At 44.3% G+C, this 19,213-nt stretch overlaps 1 protein-coding gene and 1 pseudogene across 1 annotated transcript; one reads left to right on the forward strand and one right to left on the reverse strand.

Moving 5' to 3' along the window:
* Nucleotides 1-2,856: 2,856 nt before the first annotated feature.
* LOC127347593 (BTB/POZ and MATH domain-containing protein 2-like) lies at nt 2,857-3,922 on the reverse strand (annotated as a pseudogene).
* A 465-nt stretch (nt 3,923-4,387) lies between these two features.
* On the forward strand, nt 4,388-4,729 carry LOC127347592 (large ribosomal subunit protein P2A-like). The gene has a single exon (XM_051373760.2). The coding sequence runs from the start codon at nt 4,388-4,390 to the stop codon at nt 4,727-4,729; it is 342 nt and encodes a 113-aa protein (XP_051229720.1).
* The last annotated feature ends 14,484 nt before the right edge of the window (nt 4,730-19,213 follow it).

The raw sequence follows: 19,213 nt of genomic DNA on the forward strand, positions 1-19,213 counted from the left end.
TCTCCAAGCCGCTGAATTAGATTGTTCCATGCCACAAGCCTTTGTCCTAGTAAAACCCGTCTGAACGTCACATTCGGGGGTGAAGTAGCCATTACAGTTGCAATGGTATCACCTTGGCGACGCGCAATTCTATACAAAGCGGGATACTGTTCACTTAGGGGAGCATTGTCGAGCCAAACATCTTCCCAGAACCGTATCTGTGCTCCATTCTTAATGGAGAAAGTCCCATGTCGAAAAAAGACATTTTTTGTCGCCATAAGACCAGCCCAGAAGTGTGAATCCCCAGGTTTCCAAACCACCTGAGATAATGTCTTCGAGCCGATGTACTTTCTCCGAAGTATAGTTTGCCAAATCCCATCCTCCGTAAGTAGCTTAAAAAGCCATTTACCCAGAAGAGCTGAATTCTTGACCTCCAGGTCATGAACTCCAAGCCCTCCTTGATCTTTGGGACTTCAAACTATACTCCATTTAACCAGTCGATATTTCTTTTTCTCGTTGTCCCCTTGCCAAAAGAATCTGGATCGATAATAATCGAGTTTATGCAGAATTCCTTTTGGTAGGATGAAGAATGATAGCATATACAGTACCATATTAGTTAGTACTGAATTAATGAGTACCAATCTTCCACCCAGGGACAACAATTTACCTTTCCAACTACTGAGGCGTTTTTGTAATCTTTCTTCCACTAATTTCCATTCCGCAATTGTCAGTCTCCGATAGTGAATCGGAATACCCAAATAGCGAATCGGAAATTGGCCTTGCCCACAACCAAATAACTCTGTATACAGAGCTACATCGTCTTGGGCATCACCGAAGCAGAACAATTCACTTTTATGGAAGTTAATTTTCAATCCTGATAATTGCTCAAAAGCTGCTAAAATTAATTTCAGATTTCGAGCTTTTTCAAGATCATGATCCATAAAAAGAATTGTGTCATCAGCGTATTGAAGGATAGATAAGCCACCATCAACCAGATGTGGAATCACACCTTCAATTTGACCATCAGACTTGGCTCTCTCTATGAGTACCGCCAACATATCCGCTACGATGTTAAATAACATCGGAGATAGTGGATCTCCTTGGCGTAACCCTTTTCGTGTTTGGAAGTAGTGTCCGGTGTCATCATTAACCCGGATTGCAACACTACCTCCATACACGAAATCATGAATTAGAGCTCGCCACTCAGGCGAAAAGCCTTTCATCCTGAGTGTCTGTTGAAGGAAAGACCATTTAACTTTATCATACGCCTTCTCAAAATCAAGCTTTAAAATAACCCCATTTAATTTCTTAGAATGCATCTCATGTACCGTCTCATGCAAAACCGCTACTCCATCAAGGATATTCTGTCCTTGCATAAAGGCTGTCTGCGATGGTAAAACAACATGATCCGCAACCGTATTAAGTCTAATGGTGGCCACTTTCGTGAAAATCTTGAAACTTACATTTAATAGGCAAATGGGTCTATATTGTTGGATCCTTTCTGCCTCATTAATTTTCGGTAACAAGATAATTTCACCAAAATTTAGACGAAATAATTCTAGTTGTCCAATATGTAAATCACTGAACAAATCTAGAAGGTCCGATTTAATAGTATCCCAGAAGATTTGATAAAACTCTGCTGGAAACCCATCTGGACCCGGCGCTTTGTTGCATTCCATTTGAAAAACTGCCTTCTTAACCTCTTCCCCAGTATAAGGTGCGGTTAGCAAGCCGTTTTCTTCCAAAGAAACTTGGGGTATATCATCCGTTAAGTCCTCGTTAAGAGAGAAAGTACTTTCCTCCGGAGGACCAAACAGACCCTTATAATAATTAGTAATGTAAGACTATATAAAGGCACCGTGGGCAGCTAAAATAGACTAGACGCTAGTTGTAGGCTAGACATGTGTCAGAGACATTGGACCAGTGTGATGTTTGTAGATCTGATGTGTATGTACACCTCGACAAGCTTATCATCAACGATACCATGATAAGTACCTGGGGATGTAGGCGTTGATCATTGAATTGCGTTAACAAATCTCGGATTTCTTGTTCTTGTATGATCCATTTGGCACATCCGACGATAACACTTGGTCTTTACTAATTTAAAGTCTGGCATAATAACATCTTTTATATAAAGAAAATAGTTTTTTGGTCAGTGCATAGAACAATAAAAATAACGTGATTAACCAAGCATTTCCTGTTTTGTAATTAGTTATTATACTCCTTCCGTTTAAAAATAGTTTTCTCATTTTTATCTAGATACGGATGTATGAGACACCTATTTTTAAACGAAGGGAATACTATTATTAATGGATTTTCTATGTCCTCAGTCTCCCAGTCATCCACAAAAAAATATTTCTGTTGCACTTTTCTGCGCAAAAAGTGCAATTGTATTTTTCTGCTGCAAAAGCGTTACTAGATCGAGTTGTATTATTTTTGAACTTTGAACAGCTGCATTTTTCTAAGATAGAAAATCTCAGTTAACTAAGATATAGACAAACCATATTCTTAATTAGGTTCACCATAATGTCTTGCATATACTATGAATATATGGGCGTAACGTTTCAGACAATTATGAAAAAAAACATTTGATATATTTCACCTCTTATTTCGTACATGGACTAAATATATTACCATCCTGAGTCAATCACGTGTTGCTCCCAAACCCTTCTCTCACAGTCTCACGTCTCACCAATCAGATCAGCATGTTGCTCCCAGTCGCCTCCTCCGTTGCTCTATAGGTCGTCGTCGCCAATCCAGAACGGTAGCATGGTAATTATATGCCTCCATAATTTGGAATACCTGGAATCTAAAATTATTTCTGAAAACTAAACAATAATATCCAAATTCTGTTGCAGTGAAGTGAAGGTGAAGAAGTCATCCATGAAGATTGTCAACCAGCTGGTCTAGGATGTCGGGGCAGACGCTCTTGAGATGCTTGAATTCATCTGTCACCACGGTTGCTTGTAAATTGGCCACAGATTCGAGAAACTTGAAGCATGCCTTTCTAAGCCCATAACAAGCATGCTGCTCACATAGTGTCAACATAGAGGCCGCCGTCTTGGTATTGATATAGTTGCACAAGTTGTTCTCACAAATCAACTTTAACCTCTCGAGATCATACCTGTCCGCAGCTACAAGCAAATGTTGAGTCATTTCCATGGCTTCCCCGTCGTCTATCTCAGGCAGTTCGTCGGTGTAGATGAAGTCCAGCATAGCTCTAAAAACCCTGGGCATCCATGTCGTCAATACGCACACGTGCTGCGGTGTGCTCTTTCATGGGACCAAAGAGCTCCGCCATGAACACGGACGACCGGGCACCGAGGACGCATTTGTGTGCGGAGAAGGTCTCACCGCCGACCTCAAACATTACATCCGCACCCTTGCCTGATGATAGGAGTTCGCCATACTGGTGACGCATGTCAGAAGGTGGCACCGCAACAAACTTGCTGAGGGCGATATCGCACATGACCTTGAAGCTGTCATCTTTCAGATAGCCGGACTTGACCAGTTCCGTTTCTGTCGTGAAATTCGTCGCCCACAAGGAACAGTTCTTCGTCAAGGTCGTGTATATTATATCACGGTCAGAGCCAGAGCCAGACGGCTTGGAGTCGTCGTGGAGCAACCTGAACGTGGCCCTCACCTCGACCTTGGCAGCATAGGTGTCGACAAGCAGCAGAGCCATGGATATCCATCCATTGGCCCCCGAGACCGAGCCGTCTGGGTAGTACTTGACTTGCCAGCGGTGGCCTCCGACGACGAACACGTCGGACGTGATGCTGTTGCCCACGCCGATCCGCGCCCTGGTTTTGGAGTAGCCCTCGATCTTGAACGCGCACGAACCCGACGCCGATGGCTTGGAGATGATTGACAACGTCGTATGCTGCGCCGGCGCGTCGCGGCTGCCGCCGCCGCCATGGACAGATCTAGAAGAGCTGGACATAGATCCAAAACTGTGTGGCCTTGAGAGCAAGGAAAGAATTCTGTTCCTTACGCAAACAAACGCGTCCGTGTTTTCTGCTTCAATCAATCGGAGTACTCCGTATATAAAGTGCGTGGCATGTAAGCAGCTAGAAATTAATACGAGTATGGTATAGGTGTTACCGTATTGAAAGCAGAATCGCAGATGCCTCCCGTCCAAGTGCGTTGTGCCCGGGATCGATCGTGACCCGTTGTGATAGTTCAGAGATACGTACATATACCATGTTGGTGTCCCAAAACCCCATAGTTGTTTATGAGCTGGTAAGTAGTCGTATAGCTCCGGCCCTCCGGAAAAGAGTCCTACCCGTGCACCGTGCACGTAGACATAACATCCCGCTACGTCGAGGTATCTATCGACCAGCTCGATCGCACAATCTTCGCCGGCGAGTAGTGAATCGATTTCCCGAGTTTCCGATCGGCGATCGAGATGAAGCTCGTGGCGGCGTACCTGCTGGCCTGCCTGGCTGGGAACCCGAGCCCGAACAAGGACGACGTCCGCAAGATCCTCGACTCGGTGGGCACCGAGGTGGAGGAAGACAAGATGGAGATGCTCTTCAAGGAGGTCGAGGGCAAGGACGTGCTCGAGCTCCTCGCAGCCGGCAGGGAGAAGTTCGCCTACGCGCCCACTGGCGGCAGTGCTGGTATGGACTCGGCTCCCGCCGCCTCCTCCGGGGGCGCCACTGCTGCCGAGAATAAGAAGGAAGAGAAGGCGGAGGAGAAGATGGAGGAAGAGGAGGACGACAACATGTTAAGCCTCTTCGACGACTAAGCAATTAGGATAGACGCATATACTCTATTAAGGCGTCCGGACTCATTATAAATCGGCAACAATAGTACTAGTATACTGATTTAGGTGTCATTATATATGATCATCTCTTTTGGTAATCATCTTATTAATTGTTACACGTTGTATCTCGTTAATCTTTTAATTATTTCCTCTTTTTTGTGCATGTTCTATATGATCTCCTCAATGCTTCTATTATACTCCCTCCGGTCCTAAATATAAGCCGTATAATTTTTGGCACGGAAATTAAGGATCACATATTTAGAAAAAATTACATCATGTTTGGCTAGGATTAACTCTAAGTGATTGCCGTGAGCTAATAGAGGACTTTGCATAAGATAAGTAAACCTAATCAAATCTCTAAAAATATTGCCATACAAGTAGAGCAACGCAATAAACCTTATATTCTAGGTTTTTTTCTCAAAAACCTATATGTCTTATATATAGGAACGGAGAGAGTATTATGTATCAATGCCTCTATCTCCACAAAACATCAATACAATACAACACAACACCATGATGGCACGAGTTGCGGCGCTTGCCCGTTGGAAGATTTGTGAAAAATATGTCGATCCATAAAAGGTGGAAGCTTTTTATTTTGAGATATGAAACATGGAAGTTGAATTTATATAAACTTGCCATGTCTATTGATCAGAAGGATTGTTTCAATTGATGATACGTTAAAATTTTCTTGGAATAATTAACTGAAATATTCCAGATGCAAAAAGCAATAGAAGAGCTAGATCGTGTTCATCTTTGAAGTTGTTGGAAGACACAACTTATGATATTATGCAATATAATTTACATAGCTTGTACAATCCAAAAGAATAGACCAAGGAATAATACTACTACTTCTTTTGATCAGTACTATATACTCCCTCCGTTCCTAAGTACTCCCTCCATTCTGATTTAGTCTACATTCTAGAAAAATTGTGACAAACTAGTATTGCATTTATTAGTATCTATAATATCTATGAAGTTCATCCCCACTAAAATGCATTTAATGTTTACAAGCTAAAATTTGGTGCAGCCACGTCACCCCAATTAGTCATGTCTGTCGGATTTCAAATCTACGGCCACCAGTTGTTGATCAGATCGTGGTGTTTTTCTTTCCAAGCTTGACCTGCTTGGCTTATTTTTCTCAGCACACTTTTTTCTCTTTGTCTCCTGGACTCCCGCACTAGAAACGGAGCAACGTGAGCCTCAAAGGTGAGCGGACAGCGCCTCTTTATTCTCCTTTCCTTTCAGTATAAATTCGATCGCTTCCCCGCCCAGCCAGTTATCTTTAAGTTACAGCTCCAAGCTCAAAACGGGGGAATGCTGCCATCCACGAAATACTACCAATTCGTATTCGTCTCTTCTTCTCGACGCGCCGCCCTCATGCGCGCCTCCAAGATTGACGTTTGTCCGATTCAGTCCCATCTTCAACTCTACTGAACCAGCCGAGGAAGAAGGAAGCACATGCATGTGCAAGTCCGTAAAACAGAGACGGCGATTTCACGTTAATCTTCTAGCGCAGGGTGTTCGGTTGGGGAGGCCAAGCCCACGCACGACAACAACTTTCTACTTTGAGTTTTCTATATACTGGGCCGACTAATTCGCCACCAATGGTTAACATCAGCCTCCCTAATGCTCTTAATTATGTTAGCTAGCTGCAATCAGAGACCCTGGAGGCCTGGGCGAAGCCTAGAGGTGGTGATCAGGTGATGGCCTTGAGTATGCTCTGCCTACTCTTCACTGTAATGTCTGCATGCGCTTCTGTTTTGTCGATAATGTTTGATGATTCATTTAATATTTATATGGACCTTATGGTCCTGTTGAGTCTTGACTTTCATTGCAGGAAGATCTCTTCTTTAATCTTCCAGGACGGCGTTGTGTGCGGCAGTTGGTCTTCGAATTGCCTCCTAACTGTTAGCGTATCTCAGAACCCTTATTTGCAATGCGGAGATAGGTAAGCATATCTCAGTTTTTTGACCCATGGTATTGCCGGAAACACTTCTTTATCTCTATCTGGAAGGTACGGAAAAAAAAGATATCAGCAGGATTTAGACATTTACAGTCCAGCACCGATGGATTATTACTGAATTTTAATTGCTTACACAGATTGCTTAGGTTTGAAGGGCAAGCGATGGGTGGATACATCTTACACAACAAAAATCACACAATAGTTATGATAAACAATTAGAGGGCACAACGATTTAGGTAATTCATTATATGGTTGATCCTCACATTCACTGTTGGGCATGTAGGAATATGATTATGCAAATGAGCATTTTCACATAATCTCTTCATGCTTTTGCAAACATATAAAAATAGTCTATACTGTCCGCGGCAACGCGCGGGGTATCCACTAGTTACTTCAATACGTGAACAACCAATCCAAGCTACATTAAAAATAGCAACAACCAATAAAGAGAGTAAAACCACTTCATTTTCAGTGTTGTTGTTGAGTAAAAGCTAGAATATAGAGTATTTCAGAACAAATTTTGGAGCTAGAATGTAGACTATTTCAGAACGGAGGGAGTATACGTCATAATATAGTTTTTGGTACGGAAATTAAAGAATGTAAATTTCGGAAAAATTACACAATGTTTAAAGGGGATTAACCCTAGGCAATGAACATGAGGTAATAAAAAAATTCTCCATAAGATAAGAAAACGTAATCAAATTTCTAAAAATATTGTACATATAATTGACGCAATGCAATACACCTTATATTCTAGACTTTTTCTCAAAAAACTATACTCCCTTCGTTCTCTTTTAGTCTACACTAGTTAAATGCCCGTGCGTTGCACGGTGGCTCGCATTTTTTTTGCGGCATATGTAAATTAATTCATGTGAAAATTCAGATATTTAGAACATATATCTACACAACATTGTAAGATAGCTATGGACCACAACAGTGGTATGTACACAAACATTGTGTCCAATTCACAAACAAGATTGTCAACCGCGGACAATGTCACCTTCCTCTGGCTCCATTTTATGACGAGTTCTATTCCAAATGCACTTTCGAACGTGGGAGCATATGCTCTTGCTATCCACAAAACATTTTAATATATTTAAAAATATGAACAAAATTTTGGTGCATATACATCGACATTATAAGTGCACACGCTAAGTTTCACGGAAAATTGACATTTTTTGTGCGTTGTGTAAAAAAAAGATAAAGAAATGTATCTTGAAAAGCTCTTTTTAAGCATCATTTTTTTTTCTTTTTTGCACACGACACAAAAATTGTCGATTTTAGGCTAAACAACTTCATGAGCACAAAGGATGTCGACATGTATGTACAATTTTTTGTTCGATTTTTTTTTTTTACATTTCAAACTGCGTTTAGAGGTCATTTCAAAAACCAGGAGCATATGCAAAAACACCTTGTCCGAGTTCTATCTCCCACAAAAGACTCAATTCATCATGCTTGTACTTAAATTTCATTACTCCACCCTAACCCCAATTGTCTTCCACCTTTCACTCTGCCTTAACTTCTATTTGAATTTCCATGAGTTGGTATAGACTATGAGATAAGAAAAAATATACATGTAGCTAAATAAATGCATATGATTTAGATGAAACATTGGACGATACATTGCAACACTTCCCCAATCTTGCACTACAATCTTCTCAAATCATAGTGAATCTCCACAGCCTTCGACTTAGCCTTTGAATTTACCTTCTCTCTTTTGGTATTATTGTATCTCTTTGAGTATTGGTTCGACCTTCCCGCTGACTTTGCCCCAATCTGATCAAATGGGTTCATCCAACATTAACTCATTGTTAGAGTCACTGTAAGACCTGGTTGTTGAAAAACACAATAGGGAAGATTATAGTGGTTGAGCAACTCAATACTTGTTCAATTAACAACCAACTAATAATGCGAGATCACGTTCTTGCTTCTTTGAAAAAAATAAACAAGCGAACTTACATGAGCTTATTTGCTTACATATCCAAAAATTCACTCATGAATTGTCCTATATTACCCTATAGTAATTACTATCTACAACCAATTCAAGAACCCACTCATGAAGATGCCACAAATTTTATCAACCGAACAAACCGTGGATTAAGTCTTAAGTTTTCACAACACCAAAAATTCCATATTTCGTAGTTTGTCAGCAAACACTTCCAAGTGAAATGGAGCAAGGAAAAAAATTAAGGGTTGGGACATACTGCTGTGATAATTGGAAATACTCAAGTTGTAGAGTACTTCAGGTTGGCTTCTTTAGCAAAACGTATAGGTTATATGGGTACTCTCTGAGCACATGCAAGAATAAGAACCTGACATGAGGAGATCAAAGAAAAGACAATTATAATTAATTCTATTGACAACTTACAGAAGAACACGTATACAATATAACCAGGAAAGTAGCATATGTATGTGAGCACGACATATCTTGTTCCTGCATTTTACACAATTAATCCTGACAATATTAGACGGATTATATAGCTTATTCCTTCTGTAATTTGCACTACTACGACATTAGTTTTCTAAACACATGGCAAGGATTTAAATGGGTATTTGATGTCTTATCAGTAGAGATGCAAATTCTATTTGGCGGAAGACAAGCAACATACGAATTAGGACTAAAAATAAAGAGGTACATAAACTTGACTTGCCTGCAAGACTGCAAAATAACACGATAACTCATATCTTTTTCAGGATTGAGGGTAAATATATAACCAATGGTTCCATAAGATTATTTGACAACTAATGTGTTCTCTTGCACCCGGGGAGCCAAACATGTTTCATGTCTGATGGGACTCAATAGCCAAGAAAAATTGTTAACACATATACATTATTCATGGAGGACAAAGTACAATTTTCAATAAATATGGTGGCCTTGTTTATCGAGTTAGCACCTGAAACTACTCTGAAACTTATGTGTGAGCACACTACTCTACACTGTGTATGCACCCAACGGAACGCAACAAGGCATCAATAGTGGTTACAGTATTAAAAAAAAGAACTAACCTTGGGTACTTAAGAAATCATACACTAACTCAGATTTCAGCTGGAAAAAGAAAAGTAGCATACCATCATAAATATATTCCAGAGCACGAAGCATCTGGTAGAGAAAGAATTGATGGTCCTCTTTGGTAATGTCGCATAGGCCGTGACTTGGTGGGGTCTGTATCCATCGGCTGAAAGAAAACACAAATATCCTTGAAGTAACTCCTTTATGGAGGTAACATTATATATAGATGATCTCAATTATATCAGGATGTCTAAATAGCCGTAGTAATATAATCTCACAGAGAATCCGGGCAGCATCAAACAAGTGTCACAGATATTGTGTATTTTCTTGATTGCAACATTGTCGCTAGTATATTGGTCAATGTCTGAACAAACGACACTGTAACTTCCCTTTGTTGATGACTTCCTGAATATTGTATCTGTTAGCATCCTGAAGAAGTCCATCTCCGATGAACCCTGAGAAAAGTACAAGAAAAGGCTTATGTAATTTAAGGCTTCCAAAAGGTAAACAATTTCAGAAGTAACACTGGAATTGCAAAATATTTTTAGAATTTTCAGTACAGCAATAGCTCGCAGCACAAAATTTGTTTTGGAGAGATTAATTTAGTTGTAAGAACAATCACAGGATCTTGTCAGGTGTGTGGCGAGGAGAGCAGTAACTTCAATAACTTTGGGTGCACAAGATATCCGCTACAAAGAAACATATATGTTTTGAGCATGGATTCTGCTAATGTTAATTTTAAATTGCAGGAATTGCAGAAACGAACAAGAAGACTAAGAAGTCAGCAAATATCCAATACCTCACCAAATTAAACCATGATTACCAGAGATACAGCATGCACCAATATTATCATTACACCTCGACGATTAGCAGATGAATGATCATGCAGCAATTGATGCTACTACAAGCTATATGCATCAACAAATTTATATACTTACTGAGATAATAAGATACACTGTCTATAAAAATTTTGTTCACCATAAATATTCATTGTCAGCCCACAAACATCATAGTGGTACGTAGATAAACTAACATTTATCGTAGTGGCATATAAAGGGAAACATATAAAATGACTAATCAGTAAAACATATAGGTACTTTTCTTGAAATGCACGAACTGCACATCACGCCTTGTCGTGATGTCAGCTGTTGTCTCGAGGTTAGCTGGTTTGACAACATGGCTACTTTACAAATCAGCCTGCAGGTGAGTAGATGCAATCCAAATTTAAGTGTTCTCACATGCAGGAAAATATGAACACCAGCCTCAGCAACGAATCAGGTTCAGTGCAACAGTATTACTACAAAATTAAGTAAAACCATTTAGGAGGTAATTAAGCTTGGGTTTTCTGCATTTCAGATTTAATTGTGAACATCCTTCAGAAAGTTTAGTCTACTGTAGTGTAATCTATTTTTTCTAGAATTCTAGAATACAAAGCTATTTGTTTAATTATACAGATTGATGAACCACAGACATATACATTACACTACAGTATTTCTTTCGAATAAAGGAACTGCTGAAGGAGAGCCCTAACGGCGGTGTACCACCACCACATCCCTCCTTCCAACTTCCCCTAAAAATCCGGGGATCTCAAGAACGCCACTCCCGCTACTGTCGCCATGCACTGCAGAGCTCGAACCCCGCCGTCGCCGCTGTTCTGTATCCCCGCGATTTCGAGCAGGAGAAGCAACCCACAGACATATACATTACACTACAGTATTTCTTTCGAATAAAGGAACTGCTGAAGGGGACAAGACATAATTGCTTTACCTGAATCTGCATGAGAAGGTCGTTAACATTAGCACCAGCAGCAACACGCAATAAGAACTTTCCTTCTGCACTCGTGACTTTCCTTCCTCCCGAACATACTCATGCATGGATCTGAGAACATCATTCACCTAAAAGCACAAGCACATACTCTTGAGCACCTCTCGAGCAATGTGAACCATGGTTACACAATCCAGAATGTGGGACAAAGTATATCCCACCTGAATCCTGCACACTTCCAGCCAAAATTTCAATTTCTACGGCTGAGCTAATGATTTCAAGGCTGTCTCTCAACCACTTAACTACTGGACCAGCAATTGCAATTAAGCTTTCGAGAGCATAATTGGTGGTTACATATGGGAAGGCTGTGTAACCTCTTCCCATGTGTTGAGAAGGATGAAGCCACCAGTTCCGTATGTACTTTTTTTTGCTTCACCAGCAGCCCAAGAGGAGGAGGCCGAACCTGGAACCATGCAGCAGCGGCAACAACCCCAGTGGTGGGCGGCTTGATCTTGATCCTCCTCATCAGCCCCTGACTCTAAATCTGTTGCCCCAGAGTGCGCCTCCAGATCCTCAAACTCCCGGTCCACCGTGAGCCTGTGGTTTGCTTCTCCTGCTCGAAATCGCGGGGATACAGAACAGCGGCGACGGCGGGGTTCGAGCTCTGCAGTGCATGGCGACAGTAGCGGGAGTGGCGTTCTTGAGATCCCCGGATTTTTAGGGGAAGTTGGAACGAGGGATGTGGTGGTGGTACACCGCCGTTAGGGCTCTCCGTCGAGCTCGGGATGATGGGGGCTATGGCGAGGTGCGGCGGGCATGATGGGGTGCCCTCGTCCTCGTCCAAGTGGGGCTGATTTGAGGGGAGTTGGCGGCTGCATGGATCGATCGGGCGGAGGGCGAGGTGCGGTGGGTACGAAGGGGCCGGTGTCCTCGTCATTGAAGTTCGGCATCCGGGATTCCGGGTGGCCCAGTCCATGGCGTGATCTGCGGGCGGGGACGCCAGGGAGTGCGTTTGCGAACGAAGAGACGGGGCTGGACGAAAGAGGACGGACCATGTATGGGTTGACGACGGAACACCAATATTCTTTGGACACGTCTAGGGAGCGGCTGCATGCCCGTTAGTCATTCTGAGCGGTAATACCAAAATGGAAAGTGCTCACACAAAAGGAAAGATGTGTCCAGCTGTCAAAGAAATGGTAGGCTAGCTCATATCACTTTGTCGTTTAAAAAAAACTGTAACTTTTAAACCGTGCGGCGAAATTACAATCCGTTTTCACTTTTAGAATCCGAACGACGAGAGCTTCGAAACTAGACCACATTTTCATATGTTTCGACGTAATATTTTAACAAGCAACTTTGATACGCGACAAAGCAACTTTATTTTGCAGGAAAACAATTTTGGTATGCGGCAAATCAACTTTGGTGTGCAACGAAAACACTTGATTCACAACGATGGTAGCCTTGACAACAGCTGCAGCAACAACTCATAATGTTACTCTGCAGGACACTAAAATTGCTCGGCCGAGTACCAAAGTTGCTTGCAGGACACTAAAAATTGCTCGGTCGGGCGCCAAAGTTGCTCTGCAGGGTTCAAAAACTCCGTCGCCGGGCACCAAAGTTGCTCTGCAGGGCACTTAAGTTGCTTCGTCACACATTGAAATTGCTCCCATGGACACCAAAATTGTTGTCCGACACCAAAGTTGTGCCTTCGTGTACCAAAAAGTGTACATGTTCGTTGCACACCAGAGTTGCTTTATCGCACACCAAAGTTGTTTTGCTGCATAATAAAGTTGCTCTGTCGCGCATCAAAGTTACTTGTTAAAAAAAATCGTCGAAACATATGAAAATGTGGTCTAGTTTCGAAGCTCTCGGCATGGGGATTTTAGTAGTGAAAACAAATTGTAATTTTGCCACACAGTTTAAAAGTTACAGTTTTTAAAAAATAACCATTTTATTGACAGCTAGACGTAAATAGCTGCCCCCCTAGTGCGTATGCCAGGGACATCCATCCAGCATGCGCCCGCTGGTAAGATTTCAGGATATTATTTTTAGGTAGTAGAGATTTTAGGAAAAATCAGATAAATTAGTAGTGCATTTATTAGTACTACTAGTTAAATTGGTAAACAATCAATTCAAGCTACACTGAAAATAATGACATCCAATGGGTAAAGGAGGACCACGTCGTTTTCTGTATTTTTGTTGACTAAAAGCTAGAATGTAGAGTATTTCAGAAGAGTATTTCAGAACGGAGGGAGTATAGCTTATATCTAAGAACGAAGGGAGTATAATTTACACGTAGTATCTTGTTAATCGTTAATTTATTCCCCCCTTTTGTGCATTTTCTATATGATCTCCTCAATGCTTCTATTATATGTATCAATGCATCTATTAACACAAAATATTTCGTGTGTCGGCGGTAATATATCACCGACTTATCTCTTTCTTGGCGCGTCGGTGGTAACTCAAAGCATATGAGCATTTTCCTGGCAGTGGAGGATAAACCGCCGCCGGAGGATTTTGCCGCTCCGCACACGCCCCTCGTGGCACCGGCATGCGGCGTGAATTCAGCAGCCAACCTGCAAACAAATGGATGTATGGCCACGACACGGGGCTCTCCATCTTGTAGAGATGGCAAGCATGGTCGATGGGGACGTACATCATGTCCCTCCGCCGGCCGCCTTCGAGCGAGACCCTCTCTCATGTTCGTTTTGTCTTCCTGAACGGCCAAGATTTGCCCATCGCGCTTCATTTTGCGGGTGTGGGGGAGAAGGGGTGGCATCTGACAATGGTGTGGGCCGCATGGCTTTAAAAAGTGTGGGTGCACGCCTCACCATCAATTCTTGGCGCGGAAGCTCAGTGCCACTCAAGCCAACGCTGTCGCGCATAAGGTGAAGCGAAGCCACCAATCGGGATGAAGATGGCCACAGCGATGCCGCCCCGCCAGCAGGGCTTTAAAAAGTGTGGGTGCGCGCCTCACAATCAATTCTTGCCGCGGAAGCTCAGTGGCACTCAAGTCAACGCTGGCGCGCAGAAGGTGAAGCGAAGCCACCAATCGGGATGAAGATGGCCACAGCGATGTCGCCCCGCCAGCAGGGCTTTAAAACGTGTGGGTGCGTGCCTCACCATCAATTCTTGGCGTGGAAGCTCAGTGCCACTCAAGCCAATGCCGGCGCGCAAAAGGTGAAGCGAAGCCACCAATCGGGATGAAGATGGCCACAGCGATGCCGCCCCGTGTGGGTGCGCGCCTCACCATCAATTCTTGGCGCGGAAGCTCAGTGCCACTCAAGCCAACGCTGGCGCGCAGAAGGTGAAGTGAAGCCACCAATCGGGATGAAGATGGCCACAGCGATGCCGCCCCGCCAGTAGGGCTTTAAAAAGTGTGGGTGCGCGCCTCACCATCAATTCTTGGCACGGAAGCTCAATGGCACTCAAGCCAACGCTGGCGCGCAGAAGGTGAAGCGAAGCCACCAATCGGGATGAAGATGGCCACAGCGATGTCGCCCCGCCAGCAGGGCTTTAAAAAGTGTGGGTGCGTGCTGGCGCGCAGAAGGTGAAGCGAAGCCACCAATCGGGATGAAGATGGCCACAGCGATGCCGCCCCGCCAGCAGGGCTTTAAAAAGTGTGGGTGCGCGCCTCACCATCAATTCTTGGCGCGGAAGCTCAGTGCCACTCAAGCCAACGCTGGCGCGCAGAAGGTGAAGTGAAGCCACCAATCGGGATGAAGATGGCCACAGCGATGCCGCCCCGCCAGCAGGGCTTTAAAAAGTGTGGATGCGCGCCTTACCATCAATTCTTGGCGCGGAAGCTCAGTAGCACTCAAGCCAACGCTGGCGCGCAGAAGGTGAAGCGAAGCCACCAATCGGGATGAAGATGGTCACAGCGATGCCGCCCCGCCAGCATTGACGCGCATAAGGTGAAGTTGGCGCAAACGTTGCCATGCGAGCCTGAACCAGCAGAGGGGGGACACGTCCGCGGTGACGCATTTGTTGTCTAAACTTAGGGTGCAAATAGATCGCTACGAATACATGAGTCCGTTTGCATCTCGCTGCTAAATTTTAGCCTAGGGAGAAGGTGTTGGGGCGAGTGGAGTGGAGATACTCTAAGTTGGATTTTTTCGTATCTGCGTGGATCAATATGGGTGCTGCGCACAGAGTTAACTTTTCCTTTCGTAAACTTCTCTGTAGAGTAACCACCTCGACCAGGTAGGCACCTCATGCACCAAACACGGATGCTTCGTCCGCATGGGAGCCAACGACGCCGGACTACAGCAAGGTTGGCGACGGCGCCGTCCCTCCGCATGGGAACTGCCTGCGCGCTGCAGGTCGGGTTGAGTTGCAGTTCCGTCCTCAACAAAAACCTGAGCCAGACTACAGCTCCTTGCAGACCATGGAGATGAGGAGATGGAGCCAGAGCTGTGGTGGTCATGAAACGTAGCCGGCCCTATATAAGTATATATATATATCCTTCATTCCTTCGGCCGTGCTCTCCTTAGAGCATCTCCACTCGTCTCCCCGACGAGGCCCCCGAGCGACGTTTTTCCCATCCGGACGGCGAAATTCGGCCCAGTCGCACCCCGGTTCCTCGTTTTCGTCCGGATTTGGCCCTTCATCCATCCGGCGAGCCCACGCTATCCCCGGCCCCCCGGGGACCTATCGGGGACTCCGGACGAGTGAAAAGCGGGGAAGGGCCCGATCTGTCGGTGACTCGACACACGAACCCCACCGCCACCTCGCTCAAAATCTCCCCCACCCCTCGTATCTCTCTCGCCGCCGGCACCACCCCGCCGGCTTGTTGCCCAGATTCCGCCGTCCCTCCTTCCCCACCTGCCTATATTCCGCCGTCTTTCGACGACGGCCTATCTGGCTGCTCCTCCGCCGGCCTGTTTTCCGACTTTGGCCTACTCCTCGTCGCTCGCGGCTCGGGTTGCCTCGACCACGCCCGTCAGGTGTTCGTCCATTTGCCTCGCCGGCCATGGACTCGGACGAAGAGGAGGAGCAGATGTTCGTCGAGCTTATGCAAGAAGAGATGGCAGCAGCCGCCCAAGACGAGGAGCACATGATGATCCTCGGTTGCTTGTCAAGCATGTACGCCGGACTGGCAACTAGTCGACGTGGTGGGTCGGCACCAGGTCGCCGGAAGTGCAAGCCGAAACAGCGAATGGAGGGCTACTGCATGTTGTACGCCGACTACTTCGCCGACAATCCATTGCACGGTGAGAGTGTTTTCCGGCGTCGTTTCAGGATGAGCAGAAAGCTATTTCTGCAAATTGTGTATGCCATCCGAGACTTTAACCCCTACTTCAGATGCAAAGCGGATTGCACTGGTTCGGTTGGATTTTCGTCACTGCAGAAGTGCACAGTGGCTATGAGGATGCTGGCGTATGGAGCTCCCGGTGATAGTGCAGATGACTATCTTCGGATGGCGGAGTCCACCGCCCTTGATTGTTTCTACCGGTTCTGCAGGGCCGTCATAGCAGTGTTCGGGGACTATTACTTGAGATCACCCACTGCCGAAGACACTCAGAGGATCCTTGCAACAAATGAAGCTAGGGGTTTTCCAGGGATGCTTGGAAGCATTGACTGCATGCATTGGCAATGGAAGAACTGTCCGTTTGCGTGGCAGGGAATGTACAAGGGTCACAAAAAAAGGCTGCACTGTGATACTTGAAGCAGTGGCTACCCATGATCTCTGGATTTGGCACTCTTTCTTTGGTATGCCTGGATCCAACAATGACATCAACATCCTAAACTGCTCCCCGGTCTTTTCCAAGCTTGTTGAGGGTCATGCTCCCCCGGTGGACTATGTGATCAATGGTCGGCACTACAACAAAGGATACTACCTTGCAGACGGTATCTATCCAAAGTGGGCAACATTTATGAAGACTACCTCGAACCCTAGCACCCCCAAACTTTGCGAGTTTGTCAAGAAACAAGAAGCTTGCCGAAAAGACGTCGAGCGTGCATTTGGTGTCCTCCAGCAGAGATTTGTTGTCGTCCGGTTCCCCGCTATAACTTGGTCCAAAGATCAGATGAGGGAAGTGATGAACTGCTGTATGTGCCTACACAATATGATTATTGAAAATGAGCGAAAGCATCCGGTTCCTCTGGCTGAGCAAGAAGCACCATATGAGAGAGAGGGTCCTCTTGCACAGCCTAATCACCAAGTGCCTCCATCACATACGAGAAACTAGATCGCGTGTTGATGGATACCGAATGGGAAAGTAAATACCCTATGGTCTCAGTCCGTGCACTAGAACGTATTGAAAAACTGTCTGACCACGCTCCCATCCTTCTAACCACTGGAAATCCTAGACCCGTTTGTAAACGGCCGTTCAAGTTTGAACTTGGCTGGATACATCGAGAGGGATTTCATGATATGGTTAAAAGGGTTTGGGAAAGACCGGTCGGTGGAAGCACACCTATCTTGAGATGGAATAATAAAATGCGGTCTATGCGCAAACATATCTCTGGTTGGGCTGCCCATACGGCTGGTATTCTTAAAAAAGAAAAGACTCGCTTATCAAATGTGATTGATGAGCTTGAGGCTGTTGCGGAGATTAGACCACTGTCTACACATGAGATTGAACTTAAAAATCAATCCAATGAACAGATGGCCGGTCTTCTCCGCGAAGAGGAACTCAAATGGTATCAACGATCCAAGGCTCAATTCATCTTGGAAGGAGACTCAAATACGAGGTATTTCCATGGCTTAGCCAATGGAAGACACCGGAAAAAACGTATTCACTCTCTTATTCAAGATGAAGGGTTGATTGAAGGCCATGAGCAACTCAAGTCTTACATTACTAACTATTATAAGGGTCTGTTTGGTCCTCCAGAGGAAAGTAATTTTACTCTTAACGAGGACCTAATGGATGATATACCCCAAGTTTCGTTGGAAGAAAACGGCTTGCTAACCGCACCTTATACTGAGGAAGAGGTTAAGAAGGCTGTTTTCCAAATGGAATGCAACAAAGCACCGGGTCCAGATGGTTTTCCAGCAGAGTTTTATCAAACCTTCTGGTATACTATTAAATCGGACCTTCTAGATTTGTTCAGTGATTTACACATTGGACAACTAGAATTATTTCGTCTAAATTTTGGCGAAGTCATCTTGTTACCGAAAATTAATGAGGCAGAAAGGATCCAACAATATAGACCCATTTGCCTATTAAATGTAAGTTTCAAGATTTTCACTAAAGTGGCCACCATTAGACTTAATACGGTTGCGGATCATGTGGTTTTACCATCGCAAACAGCCTTTATGCAAGGACGGAATATCCTTGATGGAGTGGCGGTTTTGCATGAGACGGTACATGAGATGCATTCTAAGAAATTAAATGGGGTTATTTTAAAGCTTGATTTTGAGAAGGCGTATGATAAAGTTAAATGGTCTTTCCTTCAACAGACACTCAGGATGAAAGAGTTTTCACCTGAGTGGCGAGCTCTAATTAATGATTTTGTGTATGGTGGTAGTGTGGCTATACGGGTCAATGATGACACCGGACACTACTTCCAAACGCGAAAAGGGTTACTGACATAGGCATCCCAAATGGGCCTGCCGAAGATGGTACCCGGGGTTTACTGGAGGCCCAATACCCGAAGAATAAGAAGATTCGGGAGCCCAAGATCTATTAAGGAAAGATAAGAGTTGTAATAAGAGGTGTTATTTGTAATCTGGCGGGATGAGTTAGAAACCGTCCCGAACTCTGTAAACTTGTATAGCACGAAT

This window comes from Lolium perenne, chromosome 4, assembly GCF_019359855.2.
Source record: "Lolium perenne isolate Kyuss_39 chromosome 4, Kyuss_2.0, whole genome shotgun sequence".
NCBI classification, from domain to species: domain Eukaryota; kingdom Viridiplantae; phylum Streptophyta; class Magnoliopsida; order Poales; family Poaceae; genus Lolium; species Lolium perenne.

Excerpts from the sequence above, each read along its gene's own strand:
- LOC127347592 (XM_051373760.2), top strand. The coding sequence starts at position 4,388 with ATGAAGCTCGTGGCGGCGTACCTGCTGGCCTGCCTGGCTGGGAACCCG.